This window comes from Hakea prostrata, chromosome 1, assembly GCF_041222555.1.
Source record: "Hakea prostrata isolate BN-2017 chromosome 1, UWA_Hpros_2, whole genome shotgun sequence".
In the NCBI taxonomy this organism is placed as follows: domain Eukaryota; kingdom Viridiplantae; phylum Streptophyta; class Magnoliopsida; order Proteales; family Proteaceae; genus Hakea; species Hakea prostrata.
Window position 1 is genome coordinate 13,342,040 of NC_142600.1, and position 20,606 is coordinate 13,362,645.

Below are 20,606 nucleotides of genomic sequence, written 5' to 3' on the forward strand. Positions count from 1 at the left end.
AAGATACATACAGATAAGAAACAAAGGATCAATGACTAATTCTTACAAAATGATAGAATCAAGCACGTAAAAAAAGGCTAAATAATATTGGTTTCTCGATTTTTGTAATCTTGATGTCTTGCGTGGGTCACGCGTTGATATATAGACCATTTTCTACAAAAAAAAAAAAAAAAAGGGCTAAATAATTGGTGCAGCAAATTGTCTCCCACATATGATGCTCAATTTGAAAGCTCTTGGACCTATTGCTCAACCCTAAAGCCTCCTCCACAATGCTTAAGGCATATCAAGGCATCTGCATATTACCCTTGACCAGCAACACCAAGTTCATCAAATCCGAACATGCAACCACAAGTTGAAGTCCCTCACTATAGCTTCCATCAACCCACACCAAAGACCGAAAAGCTCACACATAATGATGTTATTCTCGGTAGTCCCTCCAGCCATAGCAAATGGAACCACATTGTTGTTGTCACATTTAACTGTACAACTATAGTATATTTTGATAATGACATAAGGATATACCATTTTTTAAATAATTATATAGATAATCTTTTTATACTATTATATTAATCTTAATCCTAAGTGTTTAATGACATATCTGATAATGACATTAGGTTATAAAATTTAAAGTATTCTTGGAGACTATTTCATACTTTTGACTAAACTAGTATGCTTTATGAGGCTTTTTATATAAAATAAATTTATAGAATAAAGCAAAGGGAGATTAAAAGAGTTTTGGACTAGACCTAGCATATGGCTATCATGAGTTGTTTTAGATAAAGATATAAAACTAATAATTTTAAATTGGTTTATCACTATTTTTGTTTTATTGTGTCAACATAGTAAAAAAAAATGATACAATTTGTAATAACTTTTGGAGATTACAACTATAGTACAAAATCATAGAGGCAACTTGTTATATAGAGGTATAAGACCAAGGAAGTTGTGTACATGAAACCCTATGATAAAAATAAGTATTTAGTTTCAAATTGAATGGAAAATAAGCAAACTGTCAATTTGATATCAATGTTACAATGGATAATGGCAACACCTATTTGTGATTCTTTGATGGTATGTTGAGCCATGAACTCCTTAACCTAACTTTCACATATAGTCTCCAATGGTGTTAGTAGTGTTATACCAAACTTGGTTGATTGTCGGTCCAACAGTCTAGCAGCTAAACTGATGGTCGAATTGTCGACTTGGGTTTTCTACTTGGTGAATCATGTTAAAAAAATATAAGATCATATGGCATGACTAAGTATTAGGTTATATACGTCAAATATGTGGCTTTAGGGCCAAGTCCTATGCCAGGGGGTTTATTAATCATACAAAATGTTATAAACTCAAATTGATCACTACATGTTCCACACTATTATTTGATATTTAATTACGAGCAGCATGATCAGTGATGTTCTTTTTTTTCTTCTTTCCATGCAAGTGATCGTAGTTCCTTGTTTGATGGAAAAATATGATTACGAAATGCTTTTATATTATGAAGGGTGTGATTGAGTATGGTTTTAACTAAGAACAATATGAATAATAATTGATTATTCGAGTGATTGATACTAATTCCATGCTAATTCAACAACAAAGTATGAACAACACTTACAATGATCATAACACCTACTTTCAAAGAAGATTTAAGATAATCCCTTTGAATGTTACCAAATATTAGTTTTGAATTGACAAACACTTGATCCAATATAAGATTAAGAATAAGAACACAAAACAAATCTTTATACATTAGGATTTTGATCCTTTGTTAGTTATAAATCTTTTTGATAGTCGCTAACCATTTAGTCTAAACCACATAAATAATATAATACATCAAACCACTAAAACCCAAATAATAAAAAGCCTCCAAAATTTATTATTATTATTTATTTTTGATTTTTTTTCCAAAAATTACATAATAAATAAAAATTATATTTGACAAAAGTAAATAATTTAATGTTTCACACTTTCACTTACTAATAACATTTTGGCCTTCAGATATATTTAGGGTAAAAATGTCTCAAGGAGATGAAAATCATTTGATTAGTTTTGTAAACTGAAGTCAGTTTTGAATTGTTCCTTTTAACTTAAACATTGAATTACTATTTTTGTAAAAGAAAACTTAAAATAACTAATCACGTAATTTTTTCAATTTTTTTTACACAAAAAATAAAATTTCTTTCACCGTTGATGGCTCTGCGTACAATCTCATTCGCCAAAGGTGCCGATGTAGGGTTGACAGCCAGCTCAGCGATCTTTTACCCCTTTGTTTCATTACAAAAACCCAAGAGCTGCGCTTTGACGTGGAGTCCAAAGGCCTGAAGCACTACTGATGTCTGCTCCTCGAATGTGACGCAAAACGTCCGATCGTATATAACCAAGCCTTCGCAGACAGGCAGTATAACTTGAAGCACATTTCTGGAGAAGTGCAGAGGAAATACCAATGGCAGTTGCAGACGCTTTCTTCTCGTCGTCTCTTCTCCCTCGCTGTAAAGTTGATGGGTTTCGTTTTAGTTCACTAATGTTACAGTTGAATCTCGTTAAGGTTCCTCGAATTCGTTATCTATCTGTCGAATCCACTGCGATCGGTTTCTCACGGAGAAAGTAAGAATGATCTTCGATTTCTTCCGCTGATTCTGGCACTTCTTATACCATTTTTTATGCTTGTCTTTCCGTGGACTTCTGTATGGCTTTATGAATTCGTGATTCTTGATGAGTTGATCAAACTACTTATTGTTCTCTATATGCAAATGGAATTTAGGATCGTATTTCTTTAATTTGTTTGTGGTTATTTTGTTTCATATCTTGCTAAGCTTTTCCTCCAATCCAACTGTATAAATACATGTTTGTCTGCTACTCATCTGCTATAGTTTATTCGTTTAATAGGGAAATTCTGCAACTGCAAGCTTCTATTAACTCTACAAGTACAGTGGTATCAGCCTCTTTGGTGAGTGATGCTTTTGCTGGTGGATTTTAGCATAGCCTTTCTTTGTTGGAAAAGAAAAAATTACTTTCTCATGTGTAGCAGTAAGTTTTATTTGTTCTAGTTACTTTATCGGATGTCGTTCAAAAATACAACCTAGAATTTCGTGTGAATGGCAAACATGGAATCGATCTTGATGTTTTAAGTTAATTTGTTCTTGTTATTCCTAGCATTTCATTTTCTAAAAAATCTGTGAAATCTTGTCTCAATCTTAGGTATCCTCGAACATGCATTTTTCTTTTTCCCCCTTATCAGTCATTCTTTGTGTTTTGTTAATGCACCTTCCTGCAGGATGTATCTACACAATTATAGTTTGATAACATGGGAGTTGAAATTGTCCGTACTTGTTTGATCTGCCGGCATGTTCTCTGTTTCAAGTTTCATGATCCATGCTAGAAGTTATAGTTTGAGATTTTCAGTTGCGGCTGGCAACCTGATGGATCTACGACCTCTTTCACATGGTCATGCGTGATGGATTTAGGAGCTCCAACGCAATGGCATATTTAATCTAGGAATGACAAGGACATCAACTCTGAGGCTCTAAGCACTTCCAAGTGTTAGGGCTTAAAACATCAGATCTAAATTCAATGCATGCCAGTCTCAATCCTGGCATCCTATCTGTTATTGCAGAACCGCATTGCACCAGAAAGTCAGGGAAAAAAATGTTAATTGGCTCTGAACTCATACTACCAGACCCAAACAAGACCAATCTTAATCTGGCTCTAAAGTCTTTATTGATTTTAATTTATATAGCTTTATGATTGAAATGAATAAAACAAATAAATAAGACCAATCTTAATCAGGCTCCAAAGTCTTGATTGATTTTAACTTATATAGCTTTCTGATTGAAATGAATAAAACAAATAAATTAGCATGCATGTTCACTTAATTTTCCATGGATTAATTTTATGTCTCTCATATTGCTCACATGGTTGTTTTGTGGAGGACTTTATTGAATTATATCTGTTTACACCTCTGTGTCTTAGATTTAATTCAGGATGGGAAAAAAGAAGTTGGTTTGTACTTATCTTTTTGTTCAGGATTATTGACACATCTCACAGAAGCTTTCTCCTCATTAGTTGGTGACAATACTTAGCTCCCTATCTAGATGTACGTGTCTTGATGGTTCAAACATCAACCACATGGCAGCTTTGTTGGCATTCCATTTTGTAGACATTAGTAATGTTTATATCTATCCACCAAGTTTTCAGTCCAGAACATTTTGTTGCTTGGCAATATAAAGCTTTGGAAATTTACATGATGCAGCAGTTGAAATGCAAAGTTTAAATCCTGACACATGAGCCATAAGGCTGAGATGGGAAACTAAACCCTTGACTATCAGTCTAACCCAGGGAGCCCTCCATATGGTTTGAAATTGACCATCAAGATGAGCTTATTTCTGCAGGTTTAGACATTTTTCTGATGCATGTAGATAAGTTCGGTCAATCATGATAAATTGTTACTGTTATCTGCATGGAATTCCATAGCTTTTCAAATTCTGCACTCTGCAAACTTGTTTTACTATTGCAATTATCATATCCAACTATTTTTATGAGTTAGTTCATCTGCAGAAGTCCGATCAGGATAGTGGTACTGTTCCCATGCCAATGGTTTTCATTGGTCAAGATTCAGATTCTGATGCAACGATCGTACAACTTAGTTTTGGAGATCGCCTTGGAGCTCTTATTGACACGGTGAAGTTACTTTACTCTGTTGTGTTTCTTGATGAAAAATTACAGTGTTTGTAAACGAAGAAGGTTTTCTCCATGTACAATCTTCTTTGTGTATGTTTGTTAATCTCTCAGCCATGTAAATTTTCAATTTTTTTTTGAAGTTTTTCTGCAGCATTTCAGACTTCTGTCCTTAGGATGTGATTGATGCATAGAAAATACCATTGGTGCTCTGGCCTTCTCTCTTACTTTGTATATTTCCAGATATTTTCCAGTCTTCATTGCTCATTATCATAAATATAGGGGAAAGGACACAAACAATGGGGAAGTTCCTCTTCTATGTTTATTTCTTGATTGGTAAAGTATATAAATATTTGATTAGCAATGATATTGTGGGCCTTCCTAATCTCATTGCCTCTGTATTTGTTAAAACTTCTAATCTATTCTATCCCATTACTGATGCTGCTAAAGCTCTATTTTTCTGATTGGTATTGGATTATAAATGTTGAAAGATTAAGACATTGTCAACTGTTGTTGCAATAGCACACTCCAGGATCACTGATGCTATACTCTAGGTATTGCCATTATCAAGGCTTTAATTTAGTTGCCCTTAACTTGCTTCATTGTGGATTATTTGGTCTATATTTAGACATGGAGTTCATATTCTTGATGTATCTTGGTTTACATTCTGACAGATGAAGGCCCTTAAAGATTTGGGCTTGGACGTGACAAAAGGAACTGTTACAACTGAGGGATCTGTTAAGCAAACAAAGTTTTTCATTACACTGTTGTAAGTTCTATTTATTTGTTTTATACTGTAGTATGTTTTCACGTACTAGTCAGAATCTATGGTGCTTTCAGAAGAATAGTGGTGGATGCTTATGCTGCAAACCTCATTGTCATGGCTTGGGTCTGCAGCCTTGCAGATCTAACACCAGTATACTTTATGGTCTATTTCGCTTCTCTTTGTGATGCTTCTCTGTATGGCCAATTACTCACGTAGAACTCTTTCATTTTTCTGACTCCAATACTTGCAATCAAGTTAATGAGAGCATGATATTTAAACCACTTCCATACACAACTTGGTGGAATCTTTCTTTTGATATATGAAAGAAATCCACCAATTAGGCTTGGGATTTATGTGTTAATTTGAATAAGAAATAGATTGACGAGCACCCAACCACTGGTGGATGTACTTGAGGCTGTTTTATTGAATGAGACATGCAGCTGTAATAAACCGAGTTCAACCACATCTCATTTCTTGGTAGAAAAAAAGTTCTCTAACTGACCGAAAAGAGCTAGAGAGGTTGATTTATGTTTTCATCTCATTAATGTGACTCCTCATATTTTTTGGGCATTTGTTGGTTGTGTATATATATATATACATACATGTGTGTGTGTGTGTGTGTCAGTTTCTTAAATTGTTAGTGCGTGTGTGTGTGCATATCATATTCTTAAATTGTTAGTGCTGTTTCTCAATGTGCTTTTGAATCTTTCGACATGCAAGGGGCTCTGGCCGCAAAGTTGAAGACCCTGGTATGATAGAGAGAATTAGGCTTACTATCATTAGCAACCTCTTGAAGTATCATCCGGTACAGTGGAATTTGGGGCTTGCTAACTTTCTTAGTCTTTACATATCTCCCTATATTCTTAATTATGCTTTTGTTTTCCTGATAGGAATCTAGTGAACAGCTTGCAATGGGTGAGGCATTTGGGATTAAAGCACCAAAGAAGGTGTTGATTTTACTAACACATTTCATAGTTCATCTTTCTTGCTTGCTTTGTTTGCCTCTTATATAGTCTATATGATGCTTTTGTTTTCTTCAGCATTAAACTGCTAGGATTTGTCATGTTCTTTCTTAGGATTCCTCATGTTTGTATGTTTATATCTGGACTTTTGGTGACATATACCTTCTATGTATGGTATTAAAGGGGCATTTAACTTATTTTATAAAGAAAACAATTTTGAAGTGTCCAGGGCTCTAGAGTTCTCCACTTTGACGTTTAACTCTAGAGTTCTCTGGTTTGAAAAGGAGAACGGACAGAACATGCAAACCCTGATTCACTGAAATATATATGGACAGTCGAGAGTCACTAATTTAAAGAGTGTGACTCATTTCAGGAAAGAGGCTTTGGTTCCATGTATGCTAGATAACATCAGGAAGTGTTCAGGATATGTTTTGAGAGAGAAATTTAAAATACCAAAGTTTCTAGAAACTTAATGTGAGCCGGCACTTGGGATTAATGCACCAAATAAGGTGTTGATTTTACTAACACATTTCATAGTTCATCTTTCTTGCTTGCTTTGTTTGCCTCTTATTTAGTCCATATGATCCTTTTGTTTTCTTCAGCATTAAACTACTAGGATTCGTCATGTTCTTTTTCAAGATTCTGATGTTTGTATGTTTTATATCTGGACTTTTAGTGAAAAATACCTTTTATAGTGTGGTATTAGAGGGGCATTTAACTTATTTTATAAAGAAAACCATTTTGAAATGTCCAGGGCTCTAGAGTTTTCTGTTTTGAGGATTAACTCTAGAGTTCTTTGGTTTGAAAATGAGGAAGGGGCGGAACATGCAAACCCTGATTCACTGAAATATATATGGACAGTCAAGAGTCGCCAACTAATTTAAAGAGCGACTCATTTCAGGAAAGAGGCTTTGGTTCCATGTCTGCTACATAACAGCGGGAAGTGTTCAGGATATGTTTTAAGAGAAAATCTGAAATACCAAACTTTCTAGAAACTTAATGTGAGCCTGATGATAAATGATAAAGATGATTAATCAAGGTGGTTCAGCCTGTGGCGTTTAACTAGCTAAATAAGGCTCCCATTAGATGCAACCTGCCAACCTGATGTTATTTGAGCATCTCCCATGTTGTTTGACAAATAAAATCTATTTAAGTATGAAGGAATAAAGGAAGATCTGCTTCCTCTATTCTGATAGAAATGTCTATCTTTCATGTACCAATGCATGGTCATGTGCCATTTGGTTTATTTGTACTGCATCCAGTATGCATGTACACACTCATTGATTTTTCTGATTACATTGTAATTTCTCGGAATGCTTGTGCTTGAAAGTTAAGGGATGATCTCCATTGAACATGGAAGCTGTAAGTAATTGATCTGATGTTCTGATGGTAGTTTGACAACAAGCATATTGTATGAATGCTGAAGGAACCTATGTTTGAAATAATTTTCCTTTTGATTGTTTTAACTTCATGGTGCAACTGTATTAGATTGTGAAAGTTCTTATTCAGTGGTTGATACATTTTTTGCAAAGAGCATACTTATGAGATGTCCATCAACAATTGGATCTTGATATTTGTTTTGTCTTTGACAGCTTAATGTTGATATTGCAACTCAAATACAAGTTCAGGATGATGGACCTAATAGAAGGTTCGCTTCCCCCTTTTATTTTATTTTTTTGGATAGTTATTACGATTAAAGAGGATTACTTAAACCATTGTTTGTGGGAGTAGTTGAAGTATTAATCTGTTGAACCTTCTGCCAGCATACTTCGTATAGAGACAACAGATCGGCCAGGTCTGTTACTAGAAATCGTCAAGATTATGAATGATACCAATGTCGATGTGGAATCTGCAGAGATTGACACTGAAGTATGACTACAGTTGCATCTCCTCTTCTTTCATCATTCTCTTGTTTGCATTAGTTATAACACCCATTTCATGTAACAGGGATTGATTGCTAGAGACAAATTTCGTGTCAGCTACAGAGGGGCAGCACTAAACAGTTCCTTGGCTCTGGTAAATCATTGGGATCTAAGGCTATGGCCCCCTGCAACATTTTCTATATGTGAATCGTGACCATGTGACCAAGAGAGTTTTAAAATTGAAAATTATTTGTAAATATGGAGAAAGTAATCAATTTGGAGAGAAAATCATTCTCAAATACTAGAATTTTCGGTAGCATTTCATATAAGATGCTTAAAAAAATCTTGAAATCATGCTTTTGAATTTTCTGAATCTTTCATATTCAGTTGAGTGGCTTTACAAATTTCTACCCTAGAAAAGGCTTTTTGCAAATCGTTACAGGTACCCTCATGTGTAATGGTTTTAACGAGAATTTGATTTCGGAATTTCATGCTTGCTTTGATATGTTATTGATTTGCAATTATATAAATATTAATTTATTGAATGTTGAGTGAATTAACTTGATAAATCTTAATATGGCATCTGTAGATTTCATTTCATTTCATTTCATTGATACTTGTTGCTTCATTTCATTAAGTGAAGCATTGTCGTCAATAAAAGATTCCGCTTGAAAATTTGGTTTTGTTTTGGTCATTTTCATCTGAAATTTGACTGCCCATGATAAAGGTGAAGTTGTGATGCAATGACAGAGAGCTAATATCACAAATTTGCAACTGTTAATAGTGCTTAAACAAATCATTAAAGTTAAAACTGGACTATGTTGGATGTAGTCATGCTTTATCTGAGTGTATAAGTGTATGCTGGTAGACTGAAACAGCCAGCGAAGCAAATTCTAGAATTGGGCAGGCACTACACTCAAGTCGAGTCTAGTAATTCTTTCATGTTGTACCTGAGCACCTGCATGCTCCTTTCAATTGATAGTGTTTCTCTAATGGGTGATGAACATTTATTTATTTATTTTTTCTCTGTGAATGTACAGGTCTTGACAAATGCTCTGCGTTACCACTTTCGAAGGCCACAAACAGATGAAGAAAGTTACTGACTTTTGTAGAAGGAACTCATGGCTAACATCAGGTGTATCATCTCCATCAGAAACATATGCCATCAGTTGAGCCACCCACCTGTTGTCGTTTTCTTGAAGGATTAACCAAAGAATAATATTCCCTGTATTTGAGATTCTCATATTGTTGTTATCCTTTAGGTCTGTATATAGTTATGAATTTTACTGTTGTTGAAAGCTACTGGTTTTAAGAGTGTAATATGCTAGCTAGTATTAGTCCTATGGAAGTTCAATGATTGCTTCAAGAGAGATTTCATTTTTTGAAGTTTCTCTGAGAAAAGTTGTGCCTGTCCTGTAACTACTGATTTCCCTCATCTATTGTCTTGTCAGGCCACGGTTCTCACCTCAGATATGTGGAATTGGTGAGCAGATGTTGTCTTTCCATACGGTTCATGTGGATCGGTTCCCATCTATGCATGCAACTGTTGCGGATCAGCAAGCTCCTAGCGTCTCCGGCCTGTGATGACTTGTCTTGCGCGGTTTCTCTCTTAACTTGCTATCCAGTGGGAAAACGGAAAACCAGCCTTGGTAAATTCATGGTGTCTTGCTTCATTTTCTCCTTGCCTTGACCATTGGGGGCTATTTCTTCAAACCAAAACCTTCCCATCTTGAACTTTGCTTTGAGTGGTGTTTTCAGCTAAAACTTGCTTCCACCCATACCCATGGCTCGAACAAACAAGTACTGGAATTATGAGAACGGCGATAATTAAGGGATGTAACTTGTAACTTGGAATTGCACAGCCTAATTCTGAGATCTTATATAAAACATAAAAAATAAATAAAAAAATAGTAATTTTTAGATCAAATTATATATATATGCCCCTGAGTTTGTAAACTATTATATTTACATTTTTGAAATTTATTTTATTACACTTACATTCCTCATGTTTCTAATTATATATGAAATGGATCCCTATTGAAAATTAAGTGCTGATTCAACATCTACTACAATTTCAATTTCAAAATTCTCAAAGGGCCCCTATCTATGCTCACATTCGTTTTGACTTTCCAAAAAAAAATAAAAATTGCATCCAGAAAATTAATAATATTCGGTTATTCACATGAATTAATGATATTAAAGAAACTTAATGAAAATATAATGGATCAAATTTCAGTCCATGAAAAGAAAAACACAATACCTTTGCAAGGTTGTTCGGTTGGTTCGGTTGGTAAAAGTAATGCATATTAGTGAAGATGTCATAAATTCGATTGTGCCTGATGATATATTATGTAATGCTCTTGTCCCTAGTATATAAAGAATTGTCCGTTCTAAAATGAACTTTAAAAAAGAAGAAATAAAAGTACAAGGTCTATCTCTTGTCCAAGCCCTAGATCCTTGCAAACCAAGTTGTTTTTAATCTTTACCCAAAAAGAAAAAAAAGTTGTTTTGAATCTTACTAGTTAGGCAACAGTCGCTAACAACTTGGTTAGGAAATTTTCAGTTGCCAATTAGAATCTGGTTCTCTTCTGATGCCAACGTCGAAGTTCGGCTTCAATATCACATGTCACATTGGAGGGTCGTGCTTCAGTGCTGCGCATTTAATGCGCAGCACGGTGAAGCGCACGGTCGAGATCGAAATCTCGACCAAAATTTCGATCTCGACCGTCCGTCTCGGTGTTTTGATCTCAAACCAGTTTTCCAAGCAGATTCTCTACAACATGAACATCAGAACTACTGGCAGTATCTCCAACAACATTCTCCACATCCATAAATTATGATCCTATCACACTTGTTGAAGTGAGATGAACATTTCCCCCGAAGCTGAACTGTAGCATAGCGTAGAAGACCAACAGCACCATTTTGCTGATAAACTACAGCAGCATCTATCCATTCCAACAATCTCGTAGGAGCATCTTTTCTATTGAACCCAGGTGAAGATGAATGCAGAGCTTTATGAAGCTCTACAGCATGTCCAATCCAAGAAGCCAGGGAAGATGAAGTTGAGTCAGTGACAATGACTTCAAAAAGTTCCGCAATTGAGTGAAAGATCACAAGATTAAGTGATGAACCAGCTGAATGTCCATAAGTTTAACTGAATCAGTGTAAAACTAAAACATCTAAGAATAAGCAGCAACACAAGGATTATTTATGTTGTACAGCAAAAATAACCATATGGTACCACTAGTTAGAGTCACTGGCTCCAATTCTTTGTCAAGAGTTTGGTAGTAGTTGAGTCATTAATAGGTAAGCGTTAGTTAATAGTTGGATGGTGCAATTAATGTTTATAACTCTTTAGAATAGCTAGATTAAGAGGGTGAAGCCGTGAAACATATACTTATCATTTGAAATCAAAGTTACTGTGTTAGCTTTTATTCTCTATGGAGAAGCCTTGTGTTTGATCAAGGTACGTTGGTGTTCGATCCAATTGATCCACCTTGCGGTGTGAAGCCCAGGTGTTATTTTGTTGTCTTTATTGTTCTCTCATTTCTGTTATAATATCATTCCCTCACTCCTCCGTCTAGCAATAAGCCCATCTAGTTCTTAATATTCGATTTCAGTTACTACCTTACCTTGAAGTACAAATTTTCCCCTCTTTTTTTAGATGTTATCCTAGAGTCATCATTGTGATAGCATTCTAGATTTCAGCTTGCTTCACAGCTGAATTCTGTCTTATTCTTAAGTCTGTCAAAATCTGAATTTCCTTCCTATGAAAAGATCTTATTTGGCTACTGTTTTGATCAATCAATGACAGTACTACATTACCCTTACTCCACACTCAGTGCTTAACACACAAGTACTCATTTTATTCAGAACTTCTGTTTCTGGTATGACACCACCTGTTGCTGATTTTTGGATCCCATTAAAGAAGATGACAAGGTGATCCTTTGTTTTTGTTTTACACACTTATCTTTGAATTATGGAACAAAAAAATACTTAAGTCGGCATTCGGGCAGCAGATGATATTCCCACCTATGGCCACAACAGTGGCATCTGATCATGAGTGACAAATTATAATCCCTTATCCAAGTTACTTCTTTCATATTTCCATTTTCTATGGTTGATTTCCAGGCCATCCCACTTGCCTAAAGTGAGGAAATCTTCTTTATATAAGTAGGAGCTCTCGTCGAGTAGCTCTTTCTTGCTTTTCCTTTTTTAGGTATTTCTAACCGACACGGAGAGGATGAAGAGGGGAGAGTTGGAAAAAGTTGATGAAAAGAAATGGGTTTATGATTCATCTCTTGATCATAAAGGAAGAATACCTACTAGAGATTCCATTGGTGTGTGGAAAGCTTCTCTCTTCATTATCGGTAAGAACCTTCCTTTTCCTATGGAGGTAAGAAAATCATGATCAGGATGGCGGACCCAAAGTTATTCCTTTTCCTATGGAGGTAAGAAAATCATGGTCGGGATAGCGCACCCAAAGCTATGGAACTTGAGTATGGGTCTTTAATCGAAATAGAATGACCTTATTATTTATTATTTTTATTTTTGAGTCACTAGATATAGTTTATCCGGCTCAAATTCACATATTTTTGTGATTTACTCCCCATAACTCTTATTTATATTTTTGAGTCACTAGAAATAGTATGTCGTCCGGCCCAAATTCGCATATTTTTGTGTTTTAATCCCCATAACTCTTATTTTTATTTTTGAGTCACTAGATATAGCATATCCAACCCAAATTCGCATATTTTTGTGATTTACTCCCCATAACTCTTCCTCAGTTGGGTAGGGCAGAATAAGAGAGCCAATACAAGTATTAGTAACAAAGGCCTCTCAAGAGAATCAATGATTGCATTTCACTACAAAAAACGCATAAGTAATATTAATAAAAATAGGAATAGAGGGTATTTTCATTATAACAAATCTTGATTCCGTTTGTTCTTATAACACATTTTAATGAGATAAATAAACATTCTAATAATCTGGAAGCCAAGCTATGAAAATATAAAAAGGAGCCAATTCAGTTGATGTAAACATAAAAAGTAGAAAAACAAGAATAAAAGAAAAATGAATCATAAAATGAAAATCGAAGCCAGCAACTCTCTAAAAACCCCTTTTCCATCTGCCAAGAAACCGGTGTGAACCATACCGGCGCAGACAAATAAGAATGTGACACATTTGAAAAAGAACGTACAATGCAATTATCTTGTAAGTGAAACACACCCAAATCATGCCAAGCTGCTCTCTCACGCTGTGGTGGAGGCCAAATGGCACAAAATTTCTGAAAGTAATCATCTGTAAAATATATAGAGTTCCCCTTAAATCCATGATAATCAAGTGCAGAAACAGAAACACCAGTACTTGTGCCAATAAATAACGCTTGGTCCCCCAAATCTTCAACCTTGATCCAGCACTGGTGCTGTAGATCTAACTTATATACCTCAAAAATGGTAGCTATTGGACGATCACCATCAATATCACATGAACAAGTTTGATCATCATAATCTTTAGTGAATGAGGTCCATTTTGCAACCACTAGCAAGTCCCCACAGCATTCCACCAAATAAAGAGAAGTAAGCTCATTTTCAAGCTCATTTTCATATTCCACCATTAGTTCAATAGGAGGAGGAGCAATGTCACAACTTGTTTCCCTTGGTTGAGGAGATAAATCCAGAAGTATAAGATCAAAGCTGAACTTAATTGCATACAATTTTCCTTGATAGAAAACGAGGTCTTCATATCCAGGACGTTGTGAGCCTATAAACTTCTTTGTGAAGGCAGTCCATGCCCCATCTCCTGGTCTACAGAAGGCTAAATGACGGGTCATAAAAATAGCGACGACCAAACAATCACCAGTGGCCACCGAAGAAGGGTTGGAACCGTTAGAAGCAGTAGCAGTAGCAGCAGCATGAGGAGGCGACGAAAAAATAACCTTGCGAATGTAATTCGGGCTAGGTTCATAGTACAAAGGTACATATTCATCGTCGAGATGAGAAAGTGTAGATTTAGGTGGAAGGTCTATACGAATACGAGTAAATGGATTGAAAAAAAACATGCATCCATCGTGATTACCCAACATTATCAACCAACCCCAGTTAGACCCACAACATCGAGCACCACGGATTTTAGGCAATTCTAACCTAAAAACTTTGTCATGGAAGAGATCGAAAAACCCATGATGATACCCTGACTCCGAGAAGGAAAACATGAGCCATGGGGGGCATTGAGGTTTGAGGGGAATTGAGGTTTGTATTTGGTTGGCAGCAATGGCGATGGATTCCCACCGCCGACACACAGCAGCAAAACGATGGAATCCCACCACGTCTAATTTGTTTAATATCAGAATCTGAATTTCATTGGGAAGTAGGTTAATAGTGCTACTAGGAATATTATTCTTAACACCAGAACGGCAACTTACAGTTGAAATCTTCAACCGCTGATGTCTAGTACTTGAGGAGTAGCAGCTGGATAGGGAATCCATGGAAGCAATGGTAAGTTCCTAGACCTGTCTATCTAAGTCTAACTACGGTAGGGAAAATAACAAACAAAGTAAGGCACTAATTGACGAGGGTACCTGGACGGTAAGGATCGACTGATCGTCAGTAGTCTGATATGAGATGTTGAAGAAGAAGAAGAAGAAGAAGAAACAGCCGCTCCGCCTCCTTGGGCTCTACCGGATTTTATAGCACAGTCTCCGTGTCGGCGGTGCACTCCGACACTCGGTAGTGTAACAACATGACTTTCCTTATTTGACAATGATACTATAATTCTAAACCTTGGGCCCTACTCAACCAAAATTTAATCTTCCTTGGCGAAGAAGCTCTTGCGTATTTCCAATATTACACAATTAGTCCTCTGATCTAGAATTTTACTGATAATTTCAAAACAAAAATAAGAGAAATGTTTAATTTTAATTTTAATTACAAACTTTAGATGTCATCAAATCAATCTGGAATCACTAAGTTCGGGGTAAAATAACTCAATTTTAACTAAAATAAGATCATTCCACTAAAAACGGTGGATTGTAAGATAGCGGGTTGCACGCCTTTTCACATTAGTGAACAGGCTTATGAATAGCCTGGAGGCTAGGCTGAGCTCGCTATTTCGCCTCAAGGGAAGATCAAGGAAATTCTAATATGTTGGTCAAAGCTTAGAAATTTATACACCTAACGTAGATGTCTCTGAATACACATAACTCGAAAAAGAACTGAGGATTTGTGCTCAAAATTGTGAGTCACATTTCAAGCCAACTAATACTTAGAATGCAACCCGTACATTGTGTAATGCTCACCAAGGCATGCAACCCGTGTGTGTGTCCCTGGTTTGCTCGAAACCATCCTATTAGTTACGAATCAGATGTAATTTGGCAAACAGCAAGAAATTATGTGGAAAACCAGGCAAGGCCGAATAAGCCACCTAGAACTAGATGCACTAGGTGTAACAACTCACCGTTCAATTCTTGTCAAGCACACACGAATTCTTCATGATTAAGTACATCAAAAATGCATCAAAGATCAATAGAGTGGTGATCAATCACCCCAAAGCATTAAGAACAAGAGAGAGAATATAGGAATTGAAACTTATGAATTGTAAGAAAAAGAATTAATCAATCATCCATGAAAATAAAGGAATCCATCTACAACTCTGATTGAAAAAGTTTAGAACATTGCCACTAAAAGAAATCTCGTAAAAAATATTATAGAAAACAAAGTTCTCAGAATAGAGATAGAGAATGAAAACTTTACAAACTAGATTCCTGCAATTCAATATAGGCTAAACAGAGGGTTGGGATGAAAAAAGCGACTTGAAGTGGAAAGAAAGGGGTAGTTTTCATAGTGCCAAAGTTGTTCTAGTGATAAACCTAACATCTCTTAGTGAAGAGGTCGTGCACATACCCAAAAAAAGGGTTAATTTTCATATGGACCCTGCAGTTTGGTCTAGGTCACTTTTATTTCAAAATAAATTATTTTTTGCATCTGACTCCCCTGTGATTTTCAAAAATAACCAACTAAGGACAAATAGTATTTTCTCTGACCAAAATACCCTTATTTCTAATTTCCATAGCTGTGAAGATTATACCATATATGCCGATTCCAATCTAACCTTTTACATAATTATAATTGTAAGTGCAATATTTTTATGAGTCTTTTATAGGTGCACACTTTGGTGCCCTAAATTACAGATTGCACATTTTCATAATTATAAGTTGTACACATCTAACATTCCTTTCAAGATTTTGTTAAATCATGGATAAAATGAGATATTACCTTCATTAGAGTCTAATGACATAACTACCTCCATTTAAACCCTCCCATACCCGACCCAGGCACTAGACATGATGGGAGATATCCGGACCATATGTAGTACGAGACTGTATGACCTTGCACTAGGCTTAGGCTTATCATTGACACGCGCCAAATTTCATACCAGACGGTGATGTGAAAGAGTGGTAACCTATACCCCAACCATGGTTCGACAGGACTTTACCCAACCACCGTGGAGAACCCAATAGAGGTCTCTTGTTCAGGGAGAGTGATTGAGACTGCCGAAAGGAGATTGATGTTTATACTTAAAGCGTGTCTACCATAGAGACTACATGATAGAGTTAGGAACATTATATCATAATCATGCATAATTTTATTTATATTATTAATCACATGCTTATATGATGTAGAAATGATGGATGAATGCATGACATGAATGTTAGCTAACCTCACTGAGTTTGATGAACTCACTCATTTATTTGTGTATATTTTTAGACTTCTCTTTACGTTAGGAGGACCCCACTTCTATGGAGGTCCCGTTGGTGGGAGATTTCCACGAGAGCGTGGTCGGGGAAGACGTGGATGCACATGATGCGTCATGCTCCTGCCAGAATTGGTCTTATGGAGTCGCTTTCCATTAGATCTTCCTTAGAGACTTTCCGCTGCGAACAAACTATGAACTTTCCTTTTGAACTCTGATATTTATGTCGTTGGATTTTAAACCTTGAATGATTGTAATTGATATTTTGGATTTTGGATCCTTATACTTGAACTTGATTATTCTTGTCCTTTAATTATGTTATATCATGTGTTGTATAGAATTATCACTGAACCTAGTTCTTGTGGTGTATCATCCCCACGGGTATTCGGGTATAACAGGATCCGACTGGGTGGGGTGTCATAGAATGGATTGAGTTTTTCTTGTTGAATCCTAAATTATTGATATGAAAATATATAGATGATGTTGAATTAAATTACTCCTTTTATTTTATGTTGCCTACTAAGGTTGTGGGTTCACCCATTGCCTTAGTGACCTTATGTGATTGCTTAGGTTGTGATTGGGGAATGGAGATTGCCCTTTTGACATTTTTACCATAGGATACCTGAGGAGGCAGTATGGGACGCATTCCTATGGTGTCCTTGGCACTTTCCCTGATTATTGGTTGACATATTTAGGGCATGTCAAGAAATGTTTGGTTAAGTGAACTCATGAGCACTACTACCCTTTCGGTAGGGGTATTGAAGCTGGTTAACCCATGATGTTAGTGGTTGGGTCGTATGTATCAAGCAGGCTCACTATCATCATAGAGAGGTAGGGGTGCATATAATAGATAAAGGCTCATGGGCGCTCAACATCGGTAACCAACCCGTGAGAGGACATGGAGAACATCCTATCCATTATATATGGATGAACACTGGGTTATGGAATGGGGTCCAACAGATGCCTCCTGTCACATCCCACATTTTCCACCCAGGGGGTACCCTATCTGGATTACCCGAGGAAGTGAATCCACGGTCCCGACGATTCAGTTTAGGAACGATCATAACTACTTAGCACAATAATATAATCAAAAGCAAGAACAAGTCTTTGTTTTCAAATAATTTTAATAATACAAATCAAGAAAGGATCTCAGAAGGATCACAAAAGAACATCAGAGTGCGGAAAATGATACTAATAAAATAAATAGTCAAAGTATGAAATGAAGGGGGAAACACATTCTACAATAACAGCATAAGGTAGATCGAATAAAAATAATGGTTACAATCGATTCCCAAAGTGAAAGGGGAACAAACTAAACTACGGTCTCAACAATCAAATACTAGGTCAAAAGAGAATGGGACGATATCCCATCGCTGGCACACAAGTGCAGAGGCCGAACTGCTCTAGATAAGAAACAATCTCGTACTGCTAGTCTTCACCAACGTAGTCATCGTAACTAGTATTGTACGAGTCACCAACTTGGTCTCCAAAGTGTTGACCATCATAGCCAACAGTAGTGGTACCTGCAGAAAAGTCTAATAGAAGATGTTGCAAAAAGGAGTGAGTTCAAAATAACTCAACAAGACAAGTTATTCCATAATAACACAGATACATGATACAAAACATAGCATGATGCAAGATGATATGAGACAAACAATGCAAGTATGAAACTAACTCTACATATGCTAGTCTCTATGGTAGACATGCTTTAAGTCTTAACAACATACCTCTTTGGGTAAGTCTTAGTCACTCGGCTCCAGTTGGTAATGGGTCATGCATCCATCTCGGACAATCCATGGCTAGGATTTCGGACACGCTCTCTCACATCACCATTTAGTCTAAGTATTGGCGCATGTCAAGGTAAAGCCTAGCCCAATGCAAGTCATCTACTTTGTCGTATCATGTCAGATCTAAATACGTCCATTCCTCTCCTCTCGAGATCCTTTCCAGTAACCTTCACACTAGAGTCAGCGTATCCGACTTTCTCAAATACGGATTCACCAACCCTATTGGTCATCCACAAATAGTAGACAGAAAGCTCTCACGTCCTCTCACGGATATAACTCACCGGTCTCGAGCTCCCGTGAGCCCAAGTCTAGCTATTTGCAACCCTACCAATATATGGCCTCTAACGAGTGTCAGGAATGTGATTTCTGTCCTCTCACGGGTTGGTTACCGGTCTTGAGCTTCCATCAAACCACACTACTACCACAGGTTGTTCGGTCTCAATACCCTTCTGATTCGGGTCTGATACAACAAGGATATCCTAACTAATACCACTAAACAAGTCCTATATATGACATCCAATAATTCGGGAAAGCGTCAATGGGCACCGTAAGAAACATCCCATATTATTCCCTCTGATGTCCAAGGACATAAATGTCAAAATGACATTCCCCAATCCCAGATCATACTTATCCAATCACATTCTCAATTTCATTATATCATACATAAATGATAGTTCATCATATTAAAAGATAAATCATAGAGCAAATTGCACTGACACCCCAAAATGAAGGCTTTAAAACACTGGCACCCCACTTTATGTTTTAAAAACACAAACACCCCATTCATTAAACACACTAGTCCATTCTGTTAATAAAACCATTAACCCACTGTTCATTTTTCTTTAATTCCAATAATGCCCTTACCCTATCTATTCTCTCTCCTCACTCGGATCTCCTCTGCTTCACCCTGTCCGCCTTCACTTCCGGTAGCACCAGCAACGCTGCCGCCTCCTCCACTAATGCCTCCTTCATTGATCCTGTGGAAAAGAAGAAAATCTGTGGCAACACATGCCGCATCCACAGCACAACATTTTTTGGTTCGAAGTGTTCAACATTCAACTAGAACAACGATAAGTACAAGAAAGTCATGATCTGACGAATGACCCTTAGATTTCATGGGTTTTTGTTTATTTAAAACCAGTCTTATGTATTTGAATGTGAGGCAAAAGAGGCGCATAGAGAGAGACATAGAGAGAGTTTGTTTCTTCTTCTTCAGTTCAAATATGACAATGCCCTAACCTGATGGATTCTAGTACTGCTACATCATCAACCGCAACAACAACCGCAGTGCCTCCTCCTCAGACACCCAATAATCCAGCAATTCGATAACCAGCAAAACGGTGACGAAAGCAATAACCAGCAAAACGGCGAAAGAGATTGAAGAATACAACAAATCTAGTGTGACAATGGCTGACAATCCTGAGCCGTGACGACCTCAAGATTCTTCTTCATGTTCAAGAAGTTCTGTTGAACAGCTGCATCAGCCCTATCTTTATTTTGTTTTTTTTTTGTTGAAAAGGTGTAATTGCGATTTCAAGCGACTCGCTTTTCCAATTCAAACATCCAAAATTAGTCCCATGCTTGCTGTTAACTTCCTCTGAAAATCGATTTTAGGCGGAGAAATGCTCTTCAGAGGACGAAGGAGGCATTAGTGGAGGAGGAGGCGGCGTTGCTGGTGCTACCGGAGGTGAAGGCGGACAAGGTGAAGCAGAGGAGATCCGAGTGAGGAGAGAGAATAGATAGGGTAAGGGCATTTTTGAAATTAAAGAAAAATAAACAGTGGTTAATGGTTTTATTAACAGAATGG

The 20,606-nt window shown here is 36.7% G+C and overlaps 1 protein-coding gene across 1 annotated transcript; it reads left to right on the forward strand.

Annotated features, from left to right (window-relative positions):
• The first annotated feature begins 2,314 nt into the window (after window positions 1-2,314).
• On the forward strand, window positions 2,315-10,377 carry LOC149027623 (ACT domain-containing protein ACR12-like). The gene is made up of 10 exons (XM_089164256.1): window positions 2,315-2,601; window positions 2,884-2,944; window positions 4,552-4,674; window positions 5,346-5,440; window positions 6,158-6,242; window positions 6,328-6,384; window positions 7,992-8,047; window positions 8,163-8,268; window positions 8,347-8,415; window positions 9,302-10,377. Exons 1-10 carry the CDS (start codon window positions 2,441-2,443, stop codon window positions 9,362-9,364), a joined length of 876 nt encoding a protein of 291 aa, XP_089020382.1. The 5' UTR covers window positions 2,315-2,440; the 3' UTR covers window positions 9,365-10,377.
• Window positions 10,378-20,606: the final 10,229 nt, after the last annotated feature.

What these genes read in the sequence shown, in the direction of transcription:
- LOC149027623 (XM_089164256.1), top strand. Translation starts at nt 2,441, where the DNA reads ATGGCAGTTGCAGACGCTTTCTTCTCGTCGTCTCTTCTCCCTCGCTGT. An exon ending in GGATTAAAGCACCAAAGAAG is followed by an intron (nt 6,385 to 7,991) that starts GTGTTGATTTTA and finishes TGTCTTTGACAG; the next exon opens with CTTAATGTTGATATTGCAAC. An exon ending in TAAACAGTTCCTTGGCTCTG is followed by an intron (nt 8,416 to 9,301) that starts GTAAATCATTGG and finishes GTGAATGTACAG; the next exon opens with GTCTTGACAAATGCTCTGCG.